Below are 22500 nucleotides of genomic sequence, written 5' to 3' on the forward strand. Positions count from 1 at the left end.
GGAGTGGGTCTATTCCTGTTTTTACGTCACAAACTGATTTACATTGCATTAACTCTGTAAAAATGCATGCAAAGTAGATGTGACGTAAAAACAGGAATAGACCCACTCTCCTTCTGACTCGGTCAAGAACAAAAGATGCTTGGATTTTCGCAACTTTTGAAGCCTATAAAATGGCAGGATTTGTTAGAAAAAGGAAAAAATGGCCGCAATGCGTCTCGAACAGGCGCAAAGATTCATTTTAGCGAAAAAATATTTTGGGGTTATGGGCACTTTAAGGTGAGCAGCGAGACTTAGTGTTTCATTTTCTTGGGGGGGGGGGGGGGGTTAAATCAAGCGCAATATGCATAAAGTACCAAGATCAATATTCAAGAGCAGCTGTGCTACCTCAGATGTACCCTCGTCTAATTTGCAGGGTTGTTTCAATTGGTTGATAAAAATTGCATGCCATATACTCTTCAACTTTGTTTGCCGATAGCGTTTAATTGTCTGCCTTTTCATTTTTTAGGGGGCGTGGTGGTGCTGCGTCTGGTCGCAGCGGATTCACTACCCCACCCGAGCCTAGACGAAAGACAACCCGGGGGGACCGGTCAGCGGATGCAGATGAAGGCGACCCCACGGCAGATGCTGACGCAGATTTGTAGATTCTAACCATGAAAAAAAAAGGAGGAAAATTCCCAGGGGAAGCAGGGGAAAAATCTAATGTCTAACCTTCAAGTTTGCTTCGCTTTTGCCATTTTCGCTGTCTCACCTGTCTGTAATTCAACTTCATCTGAAGAGTTTCGTTAGCTTGTTATTACAATTGATGGGGTATGGAACAAATTAACCGAGAAGGGTTGGTACTTTGTTCCAGTGCTTCTCTACCGAGCTGTTTCAGTTTCTTATCAAAACTATTTGATTCTCAAATTTCAACAGCCGTTTTGTGGTGATGGGTGAAGCATTCTTTGATGTAGTGTAGCTTGTAAAGTGTCGGTTTCCTTAAATTCTATTTTGAAGTGAAATATAGACCAATGTCCCAAACGAAATTACTTGAACTTGAAAAAATGGGCATCGAACACTTTAGCGAAAAAAAGAGAATACAAGTTACCAACGTGCTGGGAATTGTCTGTATAACCGATTAATTCAAGGGATTTGTGTCCGGCTTTTTGGGTAATGAAACTGCAAATCCAAGTTGATAATGTAACAATAAAGATTAGTTAGTTTTTCATTAGGGGTTTGCGAGTTTTGATATGTACAGTGTGCTGGTAGACTAGTAACCTTTCTTCAGCGTTGTTTTTCGGTCACGCAATGTATCATCACGCACGGAAAGCGGCGTGACTTCTCCTCTCTTGGCACTGTTCATCACGAAAAAGCGCTGGTTATCGAGTGTGATCCAGGTCCTGTCATGTTAAGAGGTGTGTCGTGTCTTTGTGTGTTTGGTGAAGGTATGTTGCGGGAAGATCTAACCAGGAAGGTAACTAAATTGGAATACAAAGATAAAAAGAAACTTTTTAATGCGAAACATTTGTATTTGTGACACATTTCAGTCAACTTGATATGAGATTAAAAGCAGTAAGGTCTTGAGTTAGCCTTACATGATTCCGGAGATAAATGGTATATAGGTACCCGTAATTTCTATTTTATAAACAACCAATGTAATGGTGATTAGGAATAAAATTTATGGTAGCTTTGTTTCAGCTTCTTGGACGTAGTTTAATTCGTAAGAACCCCTCAGATTCTTTGATAATCAATCTCGTTTTTTTTTCTTTTGAGTTCTGTGATTTTTTCTCACCCTTAAGGAAGTTTTGATGAGCTTCATCGGAAGGAAGGAATCTTTATTGCACACATTGATATTTCAACTAATTATGGAAATCGGAAATAGAATTACGGAAATCGGATATAGGAAGGCTGGCATAGTTGGTGGCCATTGAATGAAAGCGGGCGGACCGGTGTTGACTTACAAAGCCCAAAAGAATGTCACTGATGTTAACGCCATTGTTGAGGTTGACCATTGCTCTTGCAAAGTAAAAAAAAAATCGACAAGTGAACCGCAAACACAATAACTGTACAATGGACATCAATTGTTGAAATTCGAGAAAATTCTACATTAGATTCGTAATTCATTCACGTGCTGCAGGCCTATAATCTCTCTCTCTCACTCACTCACTCACTCACTCACTCACTCAGACAGTCCTGATGACAATATGGGTATGGCACTTACAGTGCACTACCCACCAAAGCACTTGTAAACTGACAGCAGGGACGGTCGGCCGGGGCAGGCAAAGAGAACGAAAGTCAAGGAGTGGGGCTGCTTGGATTTGATGTTAGTTTGACCCCCCTGCCATGGCTTTAGACGCGTCGAACTTCAACTGACGGTCAGCATTATATCAGGGAGAGTAACCACAGGAGGGCCCAGACTCGGAGGGTAAAAAATTGTAATGGGATTCTGGACAACCGTTCACTTACTTGCTCTCACCGTGCCGAGGCTCACGTAAACGGTTGACCAGCGTTGTCAAATTCGTTGTAAGCGAGCCTCGAAGGATTTTGAATATTTGAATATTTTTCGCTGTTCGTCAGCAATGGATACTCGGTGGATCTTGAAACTTGGTCAAAGAGAAGTAAATTTATCCGTGTGGCCATCGCCGGAATTTAAGCTTGACTGATGCCCCGGGAAGTTGAGAAGTCGCTTAAATCGCACTCAATCAGATAGATAGATAGATAGTTTATTGTAGTAAAAAACTTGCAGCTGTAAAGCTGAATTGCGCTTTTACAATATGAAAAATATATAAAATTATAGTGATGTACTCTATAAAAAATTGGTAAAACTAATATAAGCTTAAAACTATTTTAAATATATATGTTACAAAATTCGTTCTCATTCACATTAGAAAACCCTCCGAAGAACTATGTTTCATTATTAATACATGATCTTACTAAAAAACTGTTCTTAAGGTGATTCCCTAGTATTGCACTGCGCATCCTGTTCTGCGCATAACACAGTGTAAGCCCCGTTCGTATTCAGGCATGGCTAAGAGGCTTTATGGTCAAATTTCATGGCTCTTTGTCTCACAAGTCTCAACGGATATTTCTAAACAAAACAATGTTTAAATTTAACCATAAAGACTCGTACCAATGTGTGAATATTGATATATCGAACGTGGCCAAAAACATTTCAAAATTCCGACCTTTCGTGAGGGAAAGCTCGCTAGAAAGAAGAATGGCCGTTTTCAGAGCACAGCAGTAAAGAGCAAAACAAGAAACGTTTTGGACTCTCACAAAACAAAAAGTCGAGTGATAGCCTTGATAATGCTAAAGAAGATTTAAGTCCGACTGTGAAAGTGAAACCGCGCTATCGGGGAGACGTGTTGTCGAGGGGTCGAGCTTGGTTTGCTTTCTGTTTTCTCCTAAACGAGGTTGGTGACCTATCTTTTTTTTGGCATAATTTTATTCTCTTACTCATCTTCTTTGCGCTGTAAAAAAATTACAAAAAATTTACGTCAGAAAAAAAAGTTACAGGAAAGATAGTATTCGTAGCCATCACTCGTGGACACAAAATTGTCTCCTCGAGATCACGCACCCGAAGAACATTTGTAGTCAGTGCCTTTTCAAGACTTGTGCCTGTGCCATAAAACAAAAATTAAATCATTCCTTTTGAGCAACACAATTCACCTGTTTTGTTATTTCAAGAATTACGTCAAAGCTGTGCTTCCTGTTCGTGCAAAACGTAGCCTGAACCGATGGAATAAACTTGTCCTTGATAGATGAAGGCGCAATGATTAAATGAGTAACTTGAGCAAGTTATGTCTCTCAAACGAGCTTGGTGACCTACTTTTTTAATTGCACATTTCGAGTCACCATAATATAGGGAACAATCGAGAAAAGTTTTAAAAAAATCTTACGACAACTTCTATTACTAAGGAATCACCTTAAAGCGTTCAGTCCTGCATTTGGGAATCCCAAACCGCCTTTTCAGGCGAAGATTATAGCGGGACGGCCCTGAAAATGGAAGCATGCTGTGCAAGCGATGGGCCGGATCATTGGCAATCGAAGAGAAGGCAAGAGAAGGTTACAAGACAAATAGCCACACAAAAAGCGAGAAAGTCACCAGGACAATAAAGTACAGCTTTTTTTATGGAGACCTTTTGCGTGTAAATATCTTTTTCAGTTTGTTGTCGAGATTCCCATACAAATCCTTATAATATTTTTACCCTCCGAGTCTGGGCAGCCTGTGTAGTAAAGATGTGCCAACAAGTTCCATTGTTTGTGGTATACAGCAGAACGACTGAAAAATCTTACGAATAAAAATCGTTTGACCACTGACACCATTCTCGTTTCTTTCGCATTCTTCTATTTCACTTCGTCCGATGTCAACTGTCCGACCATTTTTAATTACCCGTATCGCCTCATTTTGAATCTCCCGCGATGAAGGATACCTTCTTTTATGGTTGGAATTAGGGCGCAGAGAAGAGTGGGATCTGTGACCTTGGTTGGAATACACGTGAGGACCCGCTTCGTAAGCAAACAGAACCCTTGCGGGGAGGGGTCAATGGCATTATTTCGTTTGCTTCCCATAAGACCACGCACACGTCGTGCTTCGAGTAACACACGTGCACGAAGTGAAGGGGTCACCTTATCAATCTGTGATTTTGTCCTCAGTGAAGCCCGATTTTGCGGAGAGGACCCAAAACCAGTTATTCAAAATGGTTAGTGTCAAGTTTACAACGTTTGATGTTATTAATGAAAGTGCATGTTACAAATATCTGAAGATATCCGTGGTTTTTTTGATGGACAAGATCGGTAAACAAAGAACTTTCACTCATCCAGACGTAAGCGTAGCGTTCACTTGCCGTACTCCAGACAGTTTAGTTACTTGGAGTGCTGCTTCTTTCGAGAGGATTCAAAGGTATTGGGTTTGAATATTAGCTCGTTTTTTAGCACCGGGTGTTACTGTAAGCTAGACAATTAATTTGGTACACATGTATCCGGTAAAGCTGCTCAGGCCAAATGAAGTTTGAGTAAAAAAAAAAAGAAGAAAGAAAGCCAGTAAATTGAAAAAGAAAAGATGATGTGATCGTATCACATTTCAGAAAACCAAGTTTGCAACCCACAGCATAGCCTGCTTGCAGGCGGTAGATGTTGTTGTGGCTTTTACTTCGTGTAGACACACACACATGACGTAAAACAATAGAACAAAAATCGTGAAGCAATACCTAATCAGAATTCGAAATCCTCAAAGACCCCTAAAGCTTTTGTTACCTCATGTGTGTCTTCTACACGAAGCCGTTGTTGTCATCACGAAACACGTATCAGATGCCATATTGGAAGAGCGTGGGATAGGTTTTGGGCCGGGTGACAAAACCACTGGGTGGAGAGTGGCAAGAGCGGAGACAAAAACCACCTGCCCAAAAACCAGCCTTTTCTTGGTAGCCACGCGACTTTCTAATAATTGGTTAGCTCTGTTCACATGGCCCAGACATATCCCAAGCTCTTCCAATATGGCGTCTGATATGTGTTTCATGGCGAAAACAACATCTACCGCCTGCAACCAGGCCACCCACAAAATCTGTGATCTCACTAAACTGTTTTCGCAATGGAAGCCCTTTTCCTCTGCTTGCATCATTATTTTCTCTATATTAACATTATGATAACCTTTGATTTGGATGTACATGAAGAGAGAAACACACACAGTGTAACATAGCAGATTAATGAGGTGATTTGTAGTTAGTTTTGTGAGTGGCATGGGTTCCCTGGAGCCCAACTTTTTCTTACCACCAGCATGGTGGCTCTGATGGTGTAACCAGGGAGATGTGGGTTCGAGCCCCACTTGGAGCAAAAACCTATTTTTCGGATGAGTGTGTCGAAAGGTAAACTATACTGTGTGTGTTTCTCTCTTCATGTACATCTGGTATAGCCTTTCCTTGCATCAAAATTTCTGACTTTCATTTTTTTAACTTGTGATTCCTTTACAGGCAAGTGATGATGTAAATCCAAAAGCCTTTCCTCTGGCTGATCCTCAGCTAACTGTGACCATCCTTGATCTAATTCAGCAAGCAACTTCATACAAACAGCTCAGGAAGGGAGCAAATGAAGGTTGGCTGTGATTCAAAGGCCATAATTTATAACTTTATCCAGTGGATAAGACACTATCCAGGGTACAAAATATACTCCACAAGGAACGTGGCCAAGGTTTCGTACACTCCTTTACTTAGATGTGATTAGAGTGTGCATATTCAGGGTTACATGAGCAAATACTGAAATCTTTGTGCAGACATAGATGTTGATTTATCCACCGGATAAAGTTATCTAGCCGTTGGACAACAGGAGCCTGGTTGAACTTCAAATGAGATAAATGAAACTTTGACTTGGGTTGACCCAAATAAATAAAACATGACAACTGGGTAAAACATAAACTTGATGAGATTAACCAAATTCAGAGTGGTGGAAAAGAACCAAGATTTGAACTTTATCAAAATTTTGATTCTTTATTCAATTTTATTCAATTTTGACAAGATCGACATTTGTTTCACGACTAATTACACCTGCAAAACTTGAATCATTGAGTTTTTTTAGTGCCACTCTAACAAATTAACTTTGTGTTTCTTCTTTGTCCTTTTCAAGCTACCAAATGCTTGAACCGTGGCATTGCAGAGTTCATAGTCATGGCTGCAGACACAGAACCACTGGAGATACTTCTGCATCTGCCACTGCTGTGTGAAGATAAGGTATACGCAGCTAAATGCTTTGCATGCTGATCACAGACTAATAAGTTATGGTACTAACCCCTCATTTGGGAAAGCAGGCATGTAGAGGAACATTAAGGGTGGGGGTGGGTTCAAACGCCCTCTGGAGAATTTCTTTTAGTTTAGATTCTAAGTTGTGAAATTTGTGTGGGTCCAAAGCAAGGGCTACTCTGCAGCAACAAATAGTTGTCTGAAGTTGACTGGTGACAGCAAATTCAAGAAAACCTTTACCATAGTTCATACAAATTGAAATAAAACATCAAGTCCTCCAAGCAGGTAGTGGTTTCTTCTTTCCAGTTGTTATTGAACCCCCTGCCCCCTTAATTATGGACAAGATGGTTGAGTTGGATTAGCACAGACCCTGCAAGGACTATTTTCATTTTTAGACATTCCAGTTCTCTCTAAACTCTAGCCACACAAATGCTTGGTTTCCTTGACCTTTGACACTCTGGGATGTTAAGGTGCTGATATGCAACTGTTTGTAAAAAGTAGGAAAAAGAAAATATCTAATGTATGTTCTGCCTTGTAGGAACATGGGGACTCTTGACTTGTAACTGGAAATCTTGCTTTTTTTTTCCTGCCATGAATCATAATTAAGTCATATTCATAGTCCATCTTCAAGAACAAAAGTTGATTGATGCATGATTTGACTTATTTACCCAGTCTGCTACAGTGTTAGTGTTGAAGAAAGTATGCATTGATATTAGGTATTCTCAAGTTACGGTCAAAACAGCTCAAGCGCTCCTCTGACGAACGGATTAATGAGTTCGTTATTGCAAATTTGATTTCAGTAATCATTCCAATAATCTGTTTGTCAGATGAATGGTGCAAAATTCAAATCAAGCCTCAGTTCAAAACTCAAATTTTGATTGGATTATTGCTCACTTCCAGTGCCAGGCTGGTGTGAGAATTTGGAGGTCAAAATAAGCGTGATTTGCCTTTTTAAATTCATTTCTCTTTCCAATCTCTTTAATTTGCAAACATAGTGTCTCAAGTTTGAGGGTACTGGTAAGATTACAGAAAGATAATGTTGCGAGATTGAAATGACCGTTTGTTGACAGATTATGCAAATCAGTAAACCTGTGAAATTCCCATGCCAACCTGGCACCAGAAGCCAGCAACATTCCAATCAAAATTAGAGTTTTGCTTGGCCAATATACACGAAGGATTACACAAGGTTCTTGAACTTTTGGGAGCTTTTTTCATTAATAATAAATCTAGTACTGTTACTTTATTCTTTTGCATTTCAGAATGTACCATATGTATTTGTTCGTTCCAAGCAGGCTCTTGGCCGTGCATGTGGTGTGTCCCGCCCAGTGATTGCTACTGCTGTTACTATTAATGAAGGATCTCAACTCAAGCCACAAATCCAGTCACTTCAGCAATCTATTGAAAAACTCCTAATATAAACCTGTCCATTTTTTATTTTCAATAAAAAGAATCAGAGGTTTTTGGAGTTCCTAGTGGTTATGATTTTAGCAAATTATGCATTTCTTGAAATGCCATAAGATTAATATTGACTCCTGAGAGCGAGACTTGACAGATTTTACTCTGTCTAACACCAGATGATTTTACTCGTCAACTCAGGGCATCCTAGGACACCTGAAGGGTCAATGGGTTAAGTCATGCAGGGAGCAATGGTTTACCTGGACTGTTACAGTGTAGTTAGCACAGTGTTTGTGTATTACAATGTATGTTTCTTCCCGTTACATTACAACATTGCTAAATGGATTATGGATCATTGTGGAATTAATATAAGTGAAAGTGCTGGAAGAAAGGATTTCGAATTTAAACTGATTCTTGAAAAGCCCAAGCACTGGAGCCTTTTTTGCCCCATAAACAGTTACTGTGAGACAAGATTTGGTCACAATAAAAACACTTTGGCAGTTCAAAAATCATTTTCCACCTTTGCCATTCAGAGTCGACTACTGTTTTTAAATCATTCAAAATACAGCTTCCAAGGGAAAAGCCGAAAACATCCAAGCTGGTTAACTATAATAGTTTCATATTATGGTGACATTTCTTGCAAAAATTTAAGTGCCACTAATGTGACACTCAAACAGTCACTGTTCTCTTTTTCTTCAAATTTGAAAAGTCTGTTTGGTTGGCACTAAACTGGCAAAAATTGAACTTGAGTCGAATGCTAAGGTTGTTTACTTGAGTTTGGGATTTTACAGGCCACCAGAAAACCCTAGGGAGTTAGATGGAGGACAAAATGATGTCTTTTATTCACTCTATTAATGTGATACAAGCATCTAGGAAATTAACTTTGCAGGACCCTATTGTAGTTAAGCAGTCTGAAGGCCTGAAACACGAGTACTGCACATCAAATCAGTTTTTTACACATATCATTCTTAAAGCTCAAAATAATCAACCTCCTTGACCTTCTAAAAACAAAAGCTTAAATTTCGTCAGTCTTGTGATAAACAAATACACTCAGACTCAAAATTTAAAGAAAAAGGTGATTTTCTTCTTTTGGTAGCATTTTAAGGATATGTTGCTAGAAAAGATGCAAATATGATGGGGAAGTTAGCACGTGGGTAAAAACCCCACAGACCACACACTCGTTCAACCAGTTCCCCTTCCCAGGCAACTTGCTTTTCCTGATAGCAGGGCCTTCTCTCTGCAATGTCAGGCAAAGATGATTAGAACGAGCAAGCAGAGATTCAAAATGTCAACAATAATTTATATATTTTTCACAGGGCGTATACTCTGTATAAACAGACAAAGTGCATTTATCAATGGTTTAATTTTAATAACCTGACTTTACATTTTGTACATCTTATCAGTTATTACAAAATTAAGATACAGAAGTTAAAACACTAAAATGTACAGGAAAGATATTGTACTTGATTCTTGTATGCATGCTGCAACACGGCTGTTTTTGGAGTAACACAAGTGCAAAAATGAGGTTCATTTTGCTTAGTCAATAACTCAGGGCCAATCAAAGGCAACCTCTAGGCAGTGCAATACAACTAATATGCTGCCATAAGAAAACAGTTGCAAACCATTCCAGCAGATTTGTTAGGATAAAAAGTAAACACTTGAAAAACAACATTTTGGCTTTCCATTTTAAAACATACTGACTCCTAGGAGAAAGAGTGAGAAATTTCACTATGTCTACCCCCAGACGATTTTACTCATCAGTGGGCGGGGGTCGTTGAGGAGTCAATCGCATAACCTGTACATACACCCAGAAAATTATTCCCCCTTTAACCCACTGACTCCTATGACTTGGAGTGAGAATTAATAGGCTCCCTCAGTGGGGAGGGGTGGTTAAGGTACCTGCACAAATATGTTGCTTTTCACTTGCATGATCATTGAACAAGTTTTTTTTACACTGCAACAAAAGAAATTGTTTGCGAAGGAATAGCCGTAAATTTTCTGCAGATTGGTTTCACAAACCAACATGGCTGCCTATATGTCATAAATACAAGATTGCTTTTATGTTATTTAATACATTTATGTACATTTAGTTGAATTTTGTACAACACATTTACAAGACACCAGTTACTTCCATTACCTTTGTGACCTAATGCAACCAAATGAGATTTGAGAATAATCTTGTGTAGATACATATGTCATGCAGAACTATTTTCAAACCCATACTTTTACAAAATGATACTCCATTCCTTCCAAAACCAAAATTCACGATTGCAAAGAACATGTGCACAAACAATGCCATAATTACCGTACTCCTTGTATATCTATTTAACAATACAAGTACTGGCAAAAGAATGGGCCATAATAATATTACTGCCTTCTTCTATCTGTTTTGCTACGCCTGACTGTCAGCTCCATGTAGGTGAGAATCTGGTCTTATTGTTGTAATGCCACTATTCACAGGAGCAAGATGTGGAATCGCAACAGTGGCTGGTTCAGTGTCATAACCAAGCTTCTTCATGTCCCTTGTCACAACACTAAAAGTAACTTTCACACTTCCTTGTGATCTCACTCTCGTCACTTCTCTACCTTCCCCCTGTGCAACCAATTTTGGGTCCACAAACTCTGGCCTCCTTCCAAAAAACCAACTGAAAGATATGAAAACTTTGCTTAGAATTGTCTTTACAAGAGTGTTGAATTTCTGCCACAGTAGTTGTTACATTGAGTGCACAAAAGCTCAGCATAATACCAAGAACATAAAGAGCAAAATATAGAAAAACTCCACTACATCCACAGCCACTTAAGCTGGCTGTGTTCAGAAGTATGTTCCTTGCAATTTAACAATATCTTTTCCCCTTAATTTATTAATTTTATTTGGAGATATGCAAAAGGACCAAAGACCCAATGACAGGGGAAGCACCACAAATAGCCAATTATGTTAAAAATATGATGAGCTAAAAATATAAAAATTCAAAGTCAAGAGTACCTTCAGGACAAAAAAAACTGAATACTTTTTAAAATTACACTAACCCAACAATTTCCTTCCAATTGACTTAAATAATGATACGTTACAGTTTCAAAAAATGTCTCTTATCCAACACAGAGTTTTATACAGTGGACAGCACTTAATGGTTCATTAGCATATGGAGCAAAAGAAAGTCTTGAGACGTGGAAAAGAGAGATACCCCAGGGCCCTCAAACTCAGTTGCAAAGAGATATCAAGTCAAGATTTGACAGATTTTGAAGTAATCCATAAATCAAGTCTATCAATGCTCACCTTATAAATTTTTGAAATTTTGATGATGATTCTGGGACAAACATTGGAACCTCCCTTGTGTGGCTGAAATGCAGCAAATCAAAAATTAAATTAAAACTTTGGCTTAAAACTAACACAACTGACCACAATTACGAAAGTTCACTTAATCCTACTGAATCCTGCAACCTACTAAGCTGAATACAAAGTCTTTTTTTAAAATAGGCCATTTTCGAAATATCAAATGAATAGTCAGCTTGATAGTAAGGTCAGGCAGTGAGGACAAAAACAATAGAAACACGTTGGAATGAATGTGAAAAAAATTTACATATCATTTACTTTCCCTTCTCTTTGTCCTCTAAACCTCTCCTTGGAGCTGAATTTTAACACTTTCACCCCTAAACCAGCCATACTTAGTGTTTTACTCTGTCTAACGCCAGACGATTTTACTCATCGATGGCGAACCCCCAGGAGTCAACAGCCTATTACAATGTCAGCACTTTCAAATGATGTCCCAATTTTCTTCGTTGGCAGTATCATTGCCCAGGGGAGGTACTTGGGTCAATTTTCGCTGGATATGTGCCGCTGGCCTCTCAGAACCTCTTCCCCTTTATAGTCTATTCTAAGGCCAATTATAGACCCCATCTTAGTCAGTTTTGGGTAAATGTAATTTTAGCCACCCCAACTTAGCCACTTTCTGCTTATGCATAAACCTAACATCTAACATCTAACCTAATTCAAAACGGAATGTAATGCAGCTGGAAAATATTAAATCAACAGTGCTATAGTTCTTTCTTTCACAACTTCTTAACCCACGAATCTTTCCATTTTTAAATCCCACTAGCCAGAATTTTCTTACCCCCAAAATTCTGACAATTTGCAACCCCATTGTCAGGAACTCTGTCAGGAACTCCGTTGAAAACACAACCCCATCCAGCAGCACATCCTCATTTGCCCATTAATAGGAAATACCCCCCTCCCCCCCCCCCCCCCACCTGGGTATCATTGTCATCTCAGTTGTCAATGTCATTGTCATCGACTAGTTGCATTTATTGTGGTGGTCATCACTATCATCACCAGTGTTACTAAAAAATCCAGACAGTGTAAGACACGCAGCGTACCATCAGTAAGCCTAGAATATCACTGGGAAATATCTAGACTAATTAATGACAGCCTAAACTCTGCAGACTAAATGCTCTAAGGCCAGTCATCAGACCAGCATAATGCTGCATTAATATGTCTAATGAAAGCAAATAACTCATCTGTCTAGAAACGTCCTGTTACAAGTCATTAACATTATCTTAAGATTGGAATGGTTGGCACTCAAGCATATGCACCAGTTCCACTGTCTACTTATTAACCACGATTCAATTCTTTTGGTTTAAAATACATCATGTCCTTGGCCCAACTTTTTTGTCTGTAACACAGTCCATACACAATCCATGTTTTATAGGCAGCTTGCAGTCTACCTATGCCAGATATGTTTTAATTAGATGCACGCAGATTTCAATAAGCATCACAAAGTGTCTCCTTGCTCTTCTCCCCAACTTCAACATATTACCCTACGTGTTGCCGTACCTTCCTCCTGAAAGAAAAACGGGAGGAGGGAACGTCTACGAAAAGATGACCCAAATCGTGTTCCGTGACATCATGCCTTTTGCAAGGAAATGTATAATGGTTTCTCATTGGTCACTTACCTTAGTCAATTCTTTCAAGACCATGGATTGGTGAAAATAGAATTGTACCATTGATTCAGCAGTGAAAGTAATAGTGAGGAAGGAAACAGTGCAAAAGAAACATGAATAGTTTGCCCATCTTGAGTTGGAGATGGGCTGTAACTAGCTTGTCTGGGGCGCTTCAGTGTAACAGAAATCCAAACATTCTGGAAGCGATTCCTTCAACTGGAAAACAAGCCGAGCTTTTTCGAAACCTGCTGCATAGGAGGTTCTCATTGATTTTTTCTATTTCCTGAAGTTTGTGCTGCAATTTTGCCGTTTCTTAAGAACAGCAAAACTGCATCATTCTTAAATGATGATTATTTGTCTCCATAAATGTTAGATAAATGTCTAATTAACTCTGAGCTTGGACAAACTTTCATTGCTCACAGAAAGGATTTACTACAAGACACCACTGAGCAAATATCACTCTGTAATTTACATAATTTCACTGAATCCATATCAAGAATTAAAACGTAACTATTTTCAAATTTCGAACAATATACCATTAGATGAATATTCCAGTTTGAAACCAATGGCAACTGTGAGTGAATCTGTAAGCAATACAATAATGCAGCCTGCAAATGTACTTCAACAATACTGTGTTCACATCAGAGGTTGTTGACTTCTTCTTGCTTTGGACTAAATATCGATCATAATCCTTTTCAATCTCTCAAAAACACAGTATACACTTAAAAGGGGACATTGACTTGCAAATGAGTTCCAAAGAACAGAAATATATCTGATACAATTGAAATTCAATGAAATATGACACCAATTTTTGCGGAAATACCAATAATTATTTCCGGAAATGGCATAAATTACGGTGATGTCACGGAACACGATTTGGGCCAGCTTTTCGTAGACGTTTCCTCATCCCGTTTTTCTTTTGGGGGTAGGGTATGGCTACACGTAGGCTAACTGTCTTGGAATGCAGACATTAAACGACACAAAGTGTCACCAAAATACTGCTCCTCAAGAAAGGATAAACTGCTGCTGCATTGGTAATTGTGAAGAAGAGCTCCCCAAAAAATCCGACAGTCGGCCGACTGTTGCCCAACTGTCAGCTGACAGTTTGTGTTATGCATTTACCCTGACCTAAAAATATCGCTAACCGTAACCCTTACCTTATTGTTAGAAACAGGTAACAAAGGTTTGACTTAAAGGGACACTTCATGTTGCATGTCAATATTGGGCACGCATTTAATTAATTAAGTGCATTTCTGAACTTAAGTGGTTTATGGTGTCTCGTTTTTAGACTGACCCTGATTACTAACCTTCCAGGGGAGATTGGAACATGCACAGCTCCATATCCACGCACCACATCGTGACCATAAAAATCCAAGCCATAACAACTTATGACTAGTTGTGGCCCTACAATGAGACAAAATATGGCTGCCATGTTACACGTCCCTAAAAATTTAGCCTGCAGTGCAGTTGTCTCAGGGAAAAGCAACTCTATTTGGATGGATGTTGGGAGGGAATGGGATAAGGAGACTTTCCCTTCCCCCCTCATCTCTACCACTTCTGACTTACCCACTTGGTGACAATTATTTATTCTTCTCCTCGATTTTCCTCTACTTCAGAAATTTAAGATGACGGTTAAAATACCAAAATACGAATCACAGCAGGTGCAAACAGCCCAATGAACAATCCAAATTCATATTAATTCCATGTAAATTTCTCAAAGCACAGGAAAAATCACACACGCAATTCACAATAATTGGTTTCGGTTTTCCTTCTCATTAGTTGATAAGCTGGCACAAGATTTTTATTACCAATCACTAAGCAATTAGCAATTGCAATCGCATTTAATTACTTTCAACAGTCATTTGAAAACTGCTCTAATAATAACAAATGATGAGTGGAAGTGCATTAACAATGTAGCCAGCTAATGTACCCAAGGTCATCAAATAAAATTAAATTGAATGTTGGTTTTTGATGAAAGGGAAAAACAGGAGTACCCAGAGAAAAGCCTCTCAGAACAGACTTCAAGAAGGGAACCAACAAACTCAACTCCCATATTGGCAAACAATTAGCTGGGACTTGATCTCACCTCACATTGGTAGAAGGTAAATGCTATCACCAGCGAGTCTACCCCAACCCCTACAAATGTCAAGGACCATGACGAAGGAAATTTCCACTTACATCCAAAAGGACTTGTACTTTTGAAGGTTATGTCCAGGGGAAAATTGAAAACAAAGACTTGTCGTCTGTCTAAACTCTTTTTTGTGGTCTGGGAAAGTCCTTCCTCCCAGCCCTGTGAAAAGTACAGAAAAAATATGAGACATGACTTGGCTTAACTTTAGAATGCCCGGCCACCAATTTGCATACGAATGTGTGCATGTCTGTAGTGTCCGTCAGTCCTAATATAATTTCCGTTTTTTAATGTGACACTGTAAAAAAAAGGCTGTATATACTTTTGTACACATCTTAATATTCTTCACCTCTTTGTTACGTTTTTATAATACAACAATTTTTACTGATAACCAGTTTTATATCGGCAAATGTTTTGTTTTCGCTGATTGGTTTTTCAGTCTAAATAAAGATATTATGATGATGACGATATGCGAATGCACACTTGTTGCATATGCCTCGTTCTCCCATGACGTCACCACTATATTAACCTTCTGTCACAAGAGAAACACGGAAAAGAGGCGATTTTCACCAAACTAAGTACACAACCCAGCAAAAAAACAAAGTTCTTCTGCAGAGAGCAAAAGCGAACGTCTATTTGTCATCGCTCTTGTTGACAAAAACATAAAAAAATGCAAAAAACATCAAAAAATGAGCTTTAGCTTCTCTCACATACCGAAGTCACGACCCAATCCTGACCATACACAAAGCAGTATTTGCAGTACAAATCATCAAACTCGGGAAACTGAAACCATTAAGAAAGAAACAATATCAGTCACACATTAATTTCTTGACTCAATTAGTCGGTAACAAGTGTCGTCTCACCTTTGCGGACTCTACCTGTCCAGATACCATGACAAGAAAAACCGAACTATGAAGACCGCCTCCCGCCATTTTAAAATTTAATAGCAGTAATGAGGTCATGTATGCATACTTCTATTGTACAAAATACTGTGACGCAGTGCCCGGGCCCAGGCGCGCGCACACAAAAAAAGTCCAGCTTGAAATTGCAACTGATAATCTCAGTAGTCAATGATTGCAACGAAAGGAGTGCATGTTGATTTTTGCCACCCCACTGACGTAGTCTCAATGTGTAATACCCCCGGAAAGTGCGCCATTTTCGGAAATGTCAAATATTCATCTTGATAGTGAGGCAGTGAGGACAAAAACAATAGAAGTACGTTGGAATAAATGTGAAAAATATTTACATATCATCCACTTTCGGTTCTCTTTGTCCTCACCGCCTCACCATCAAGCTCAATTTTGATATATCGAAAAGGGCCCATTAATTGCGCATGAGCCGTTGTAATACGTACCGTGATCCAAGGTGCATATCAGACAAGAACTTGTTGACTGTTTATATTAATAGAGGATGAAATGGCAGAATCAAAATGTCTGCGGTGTTATTTGAATGTCAATGTTCTTAAATTACAAAAAATGAATCTGGCGATTTTTGCGAATGTGCGTGCTCAGACCTTTATCATCCAAAATGCGTGCATAAGTCCTCCCATAACTTTAATGTGGTGGATCTCTCTAAGTATGCGACTCTCTCCCAATCTCAAACAAAAGACGATTTCATGATATGGTATTTAACCACCTCTCTCCCCGTACTGATGTCTTCAAATTTTCCTTCTTCCCACGTACTATCCCTGTTTGGAACAGCCTCCCTCAGGAGGTCGTTTATTCCCCAAACCTCACTGCCGTCAGTTCTAGGGTGAATGCGTGGCGAAGTTGCTCTGTGTCCTCTCCTGTGACCTGACCTCAATTGGCTTTTTGCAGCTACGGTCAGCTCCTGCTACGGTGTAGTTTAGACAATAACTGTATTGTACATGTAACTGATTATTTCATTTTTTATTTATAGTCTATTTATTTCTTTTATTTATAGATGTGTAATTGCATAATGTGTGAACTTGTAATTTGCGTCACAAGATTGAGTATTTGTTTGTACATTCAAGTTACAACGGTTGCTATGCAAACAAGCGTTACCGATTAATAAAACACAAAATAAATACTTATGGCCTGGGAACCGACATTCGTATTGGTCACTCCCTTGACCGGGATAAGTTATCTGTTAGGGCGTCCGCAAACGAGGAAACAATGTTGCGGAAACAAATGTTTCCCCTTTTGCGGCCCCAGGAAAAAATATTGGGAAGCTTAGGCACGCGCGCTTTGAGACGTGGACGGCAACTCAGAAGTAAGCTGTTTTCCCTTTTAACTTGTCTTCACACAACCACATTTACATTGCTAAGTATCTTTTCTCCATTAGCGATGACAGGAGCCCATGAGTAGGAGCTTACCTCTCTCATGCACGTCCTTATGAGTCAACCTTGGCGCGTATCTTTCTATTTTTAGAACGCCACGAGTTCCTCGGCTCTGCACGCACTGTTTTTAAAAGGCCAATCAGAGTAAAGTCATTGTCTAACGAAGACAAATAAAGCAGTAAAACTGTATTTAAATCGTGCAAATTGATGAAAATTTATTTAAATGCGAGTCTCCTGCTCAAGGATTCGTTCTAAAAATAGAAAGATACGCGCAAAGGTTGACTCAACTGCATATGGAGGCTCCTACTAATGGGCTCCTGGCGGTGATTAGTATAAAAATCTGGGAGACACAACTGTCCTGGCACACGAAACTTTCTCTTCCGGTTGCTGTTCGCGTCTCAAAAACGTGCGTGCTTATTAAGCTCCTTAACATTTGCTTCCTCAGCAAATGTTTCCCCGTTTGCTCGCCGAGGATGTTTGAAACATTTTGGGAAACAACGTTTCGGCAACAATCTTTCCTCGTTTGCGGGCACCTTTAGCAGCAAGGTTCGAGCAGGACTGGTGTAGGGGCGCGCGGACCGAAATCCCGGGCTTGTTAATACTAACCCGCGATCATGACCTCCCTCACAACTTATCATCCTGGGGAAGGAAGGCTTACCTTTTCGCGTCCTAAAGAAAAGTACGCCTGATCGTTAGTTAGTTATTACCAACGACGCGACATTCTGGCTCGGGTCTTTGTTCGGCACATGCGCAAAAGTACCAGTATACCAAGCGCAACGAAGGACAGACCCTCCCGACTTGGCGAAGACTGTCACGTCAACTGGGTTGTCATCTGTCACTGTGACTGTGCAGGAGGTGGTTGCTAGGCACTAGCCAGCGGCCGTACAAACAAAAATCGTAAGTACGTCATGTATAGGCGCTCACCCGCTGAACAAAAAGCCCGAGGACTCTGGGTACGAGTTGCACGTACATCAACAATCGCTCAAGTAACCTGCGATCAGGCTGAGGATTGCGCTCCATTTTCGTTACGCGATGGGAAGAAAGTGTAGCGAGCGTGGACATACGAGGACATGAGAGCGATGCTCAATTGGGCCTGATCGCAGGTTATCGCTCAGGTTGTTCAAAAGCCGATCAACATTAATCCAAAATTAAAAATTAACCAAGAAGTTTTTTCTCTACTCCCAAATGTTGCTCAACGCTGATATTGAATCGAATAAGCTTTATTTAATCCGGGAGCACCTTCAGCAAATCTTTTCTCTCCCAGGTGTCCCTTTACCCAAAAAAGGCAATCTTGAAAAACAAAAATAAGAAAAAGAAACTTTCACCAAAAAGTTGAAAACATGAAACAAAAGTTTACGCTAATCCTGGATTAAGTTAATCGGCTTTGGAACAACCGTGCCCAGGACGTTGGAAAAACACATAACGATCAAAACGATCAAACGAAGCGCCAATGACATTTAACGTGGTAAGTTGGAAGGGTGTTTTGATTCCCTAGGTAGAAGAACCACTCATTATGCTGATGAAGCTGTGATTAAATTACCCGCCAATGAATTGCGTGACATTTCTTATCTTTGTAACGTGTGACCGCTGGTTAACACTGACGGTATAGTAAAACCCAAGTGTGAGGCACCGCAGGATAATAATTATTTATTTATTTACCATAGGAAGTGGTGTTTACCATGGTGTGTGTACACCTATTATCTTTAATGCCTGGGACAGACTATAGAAAGTCATATAGTTTATACAATGCAATGCCAACCATTTATCCTCGCGGAAATCCCCTCGACAATCGTTGTAAACAGCTAAACAAGTCCAAAAAGCACGAGTGTGTAACCGAAAGGTACAAAATAGCAGAATTTATTACGTATATTGAAATCCTTCCTACCAGCGAAACTTTATAGAATAAATCGCAACAAACAGTTGACAATTCAGATTACAATAATATAATTGTTTGACATGGATAACTCTGGTCAAGACAGCTGATCACACTATTGTAGCTTACATGATTGATACAGTATCCAACGCTCTCGCCAATTTTAAAACTCTTAAATATTTTTCCAAGAGACATTTTTATCCCATTACTTCCTAAATACAAGAAACAATAATAATGAAATCTTAGTACAAGTTTTGAAGGCATAATATGAGTCTTTACGCTCTTCGTCCAAAATACTTCTCGTTGTCCCGCGGTATAACATATGGAAGAAGAGCTTTTTTTTCTGTGAATGGTCCTATGTTATGGAACAGCCTTCCTAACAATATTAGAGAAATGGAATCTTTAAACAATTTTAAGAAACAGATCAAAACATTTCTTTTTAAAAGTTCTTTTTAAGAAGCATTTTAACTGTTTTTATTATTATTGAATGGAAGGTGCGGTGGCCTCATGGTTATATAGTTTATATGGTTTATATAGCACATTTTTCAAATGCGCTTTACAAGCAATCGATCCATGGGTGAGATTGGACATCAGCATTCACAGACCATAAGTTAAAAAACAAGCGTCAAAACAAACAAACAATGCGACAGCCATTTTTTTCTTCACATTACAGTAGCCTTTTTTTACTGTTACTGTAGATGCTAGCGCATAAATATGTCCTCGGTCCTGGCCATCCGAGTGGTCAAAGTCCTCTAGGTTGCATTCATCGACGAGTAATGGCTGAAAAAGGAGAGAAAGATAAGGAGAAGGTACCATGCGTTCCCGAGACTCTCCTCAAGAAGAGGAAGATTGTAGAACGGATCAAAGCTGCCAAAGCTAAAGCTGACCTTCATCAGAAAAAGGAATACCGGCAGCAAGAGTTGGACGAGATCAGATTGAGGCGTGTGGCAAAAAAGGTATGGCGAGCCGTATTATTGCGGCGAGCCGCATTATTGTCAACTTTCTAATTACATGCTTCACTTCAAATATGTTTGATGAACTTAAAATTCTATATGCCAAACTTCAAAAGTTCATGGTAAACTTTCAAGGACTTACACGAAGGGTCAAATAAACATGAGATGCAAACCAAAGGTACCGAGAACTGAATAGGGAGTTGAAGAGGAGGCCTAGTGTAGGAGAGACAGGAGGGTGTATGTGGAATCAGAAGCTGAGAGAGCTGAGGAGGCTGGAAAGAGAGTTGATGCAAGGCCTTTGTACGAGATCACCAGAAAGTTAAGTGGGAGGTTCCAGAATACATGTAAGCCACCAAGACAAAGTTGATGCGTATTGGTACCAAACGTGGCGAAACGTGGCGATGGTGTATCGGTTGCACGGGGGCGGATTGAGGAAGTGGATGAGTTCACATACCTTCAGTCCGGGATCGTTATCAATTTTGATAACATGTTACGTCACAACATGGCTGCAGAAATCGGAGGATTTCGTATACACTTCGCTTTATTCGTTTTTACCTCATGGTATGGCGTAAGTCATGCTATGGGGTTTAGGGTTTGGGGGCGAAATTCAATTGAAAATCACTCACTCACTTTGTTAGACATTAATTTATGCATTAAACCTGGATTAAACACCTTTTCTCCCCCTCCCCGACAAGTTTACGTGTTAAAGTCACGGTGTACGTATATGTGGGGGGTGGTACAAAGGTGCGATAGTCTTAAGTACTTGGACAGATTCAAAATGGCGTCCTGTCCCTTGAAGCGTTATGGTTTTTTTGATTCCAAACCTGATCAAAACACCTTTGTGCAGCCAAAAATGGAAAACTCCACTGCAAAGAAATGGGCGTCTGAGTCCTAAAAGTGACGATAACATGAAAGATTCGTGCTTGAAGACCCAAACACCGCGAATATGAAGTGAGCTTAAGCTTACTGCAAATTGGTTTGCGTGAAACCTCGTTGATTTTATCTTGTTCCACCCACGACCACGGAAACTTCGAAATGTGTTGTGGTTTGAATACAAATCACGGACTATGGGGCCTCTCGAGACTTTTGAGAACAAAGTGGTAGTTGGATGGAGGTTTAGTGTTAATTTTGGTAAACCGTGAAGAGCCCAGCTAGGAGGACATCCTTTGACGACGACGACGATTCGACTGTTCCACAGGAAGAAAGCAGTATATTGAAATGAGCGGTTCATCATCTGGGACAAAAGGCAAGCCTTCCTCCTCCTATCGTATGGCATTTTGTGTAGAACTTGCAACATACAATTACGCCAAAAATTCATACCATGAGGTTGCTCCAAGTAGCCTTTGATTTGTTCGGAACTGGTTGGGTTGTCTACCCACAACACTTTTCGATATGAACAAGAGAGAAACGTTCTTCGCCTTTTTCGAAGATGGCGGTGGCAGAGCGGGTCAAACGGTTGGAAATGTTAGCTGTAAAGTGGGACAGCGCATGAAATTGGGTCCCAAAGTCAGGTAAGTTTTCTACTTTGTCGTTAGATCAATTAAAAAGGCACTTGCAGATTTTTCCAGCATTTTCAAAAAAAATGCCGTTATCTTTGAGTCTTTCACTTGAACTTTCACGTGTTTTTGCTGTTGTGCACGATGTACTAAAAATGTGCAAGGGGGTATTTTGATTTGCGATGTGCTGTTAATAATGGCGGCCATATTTGATTGATTTACTCCTAGGCGTTGAGATGGCGGATGCTGATGCCCACAGGAAAAAATGAGCAAAATTATGTATATTTTGTGGCTCTACAGCGTCGAAAAAGACTAAAAGGCCGAAAAACAAATTCCAGTTGCGAGGACAGAGCTGAATAAACGAAACAACGACGTCAGTGGCTTGCGGAAAAGAACGCGGCCTCAAGCGCGGGAGACTAAAAAACATTGATTCCCGGTAAAAACATGGCAGGGTATTTAAACCAAAACAATTTTTTGGTATTCAAGACATACTCCCATGAATGAATTTTTGAAGGGATTAAGTTGGTGTAGAAAGTTTGTTAAATTTGTTTTTTCGAAGAAAAGCGGCCTAGCGCTCACACATTTGAGATCGTAGAAGTCAGCCTTTCGCGTAAGATGTTTACATTCTGCCTTTCGCGTAAGATGTTTACATTCTTATCTTGCTTTATGTTTGTGACTTTGGCCTTTTCCTTGGCATGCAATGAAGGCTGCTGG

General features: G+C 39.8%; 4 protein-coding genes across 10 annotated transcripts in view; 2 read left to right on the forward strand and 2 right to left on the reverse strand.

The window, feature by feature from the left end:
• LOC137970361 (myosin-10-like) overlaps window positions 1-1673 on the forward strand; it is a 47217-nt gene extending 45544 nt beyond the window's left edge. The window contains exon 41 of the mRNA XM_068816882.1: window positions 506-1673. Coding sequence (XP_068672983.1) covers window positions 506-641 — 136 coding nt within the window. The 3' untranslated portion in view covers window positions 642-1673. The remainder of the gene's footprint in view (window positions 1-505) is intronic.
• Window positions 1674-4562: 2889 nt separating this feature from the next.
• On the forward strand, window positions 4563-8168 carry LOC137970363 (NHP2-like protein 1). Its single transcript, XM_068816884.1, has 4 exons — window positions 4563-4679; window positions 5946-6066; window positions 6595-6698; window positions 7967-8168. The coding sequence occupies exons 1-4, from the start codon at window positions 4677-4679 to the stop codon at window positions 8123-8125; spliced, it is 387 nt and encodes a 128-aa protein (XP_068672985.1). The 5' UTR covers window positions 4563-4676; the 3' UTR covers window positions 8126-8168.
• Window positions 8169-9450: 1282 nt separating this feature from the next.
• LOC137970362 (B9 domain-containing protein 1-like) lies at window positions 9451-16110 on the reverse strand. The gene is made up of 6 exons (XM_068816883.1): window positions 16029-16110; window positions 15880-15948; window positions 15216-15327; window positions 14345-14441; window positions 11377-11439; window positions 9451-10747 (listed from the first exon to the last, which is right to left on the reverse strand). Exons 1-6 carry the CDS (start codon window positions 16095-16097, stop codon window positions 10495-10497), a joined length of 663 nt encoding a protein of 220 aa, XP_068672984.1. The 5' UTR covers window positions 16098-16110; the 3' UTR covers window positions 9451-10494.
• A 3043-nt stretch (window positions 16111-19153) lies between these two features.
• Window positions 19154-22500, reverse strand: part of LOC137970718 (uncharacterized) — a 39072-nt gene continuing 35725 nt past the window's right edge. For 6 of the 7 annotated variants that reach the window (XM_068817256.1, XM_068817259.1, XM_068817258.1 and 3 more), the window contains one exon: window positions 19154-20117. The gene's annotated coding sequence lies outside the window, so the exon portion shown is untranslated. The remainder of the gene's footprint in view (window positions 20118-22500) is intronic. The other variant, XM_068817254.1, reaches the window with a different exon arrangement.

Source organism: Montipora foliosa, chromosome 9 (genome assembly GCF_036669935.1).
Source record: "Montipora foliosa isolate CH-2021 chromosome 9, ASM3666993v2, whole genome shotgun sequence".
NCBI lineage: Eukaryota > Metazoa > Cnidaria > Anthozoa > Scleractinia > Acroporidae > Montipora > Montipora foliosa.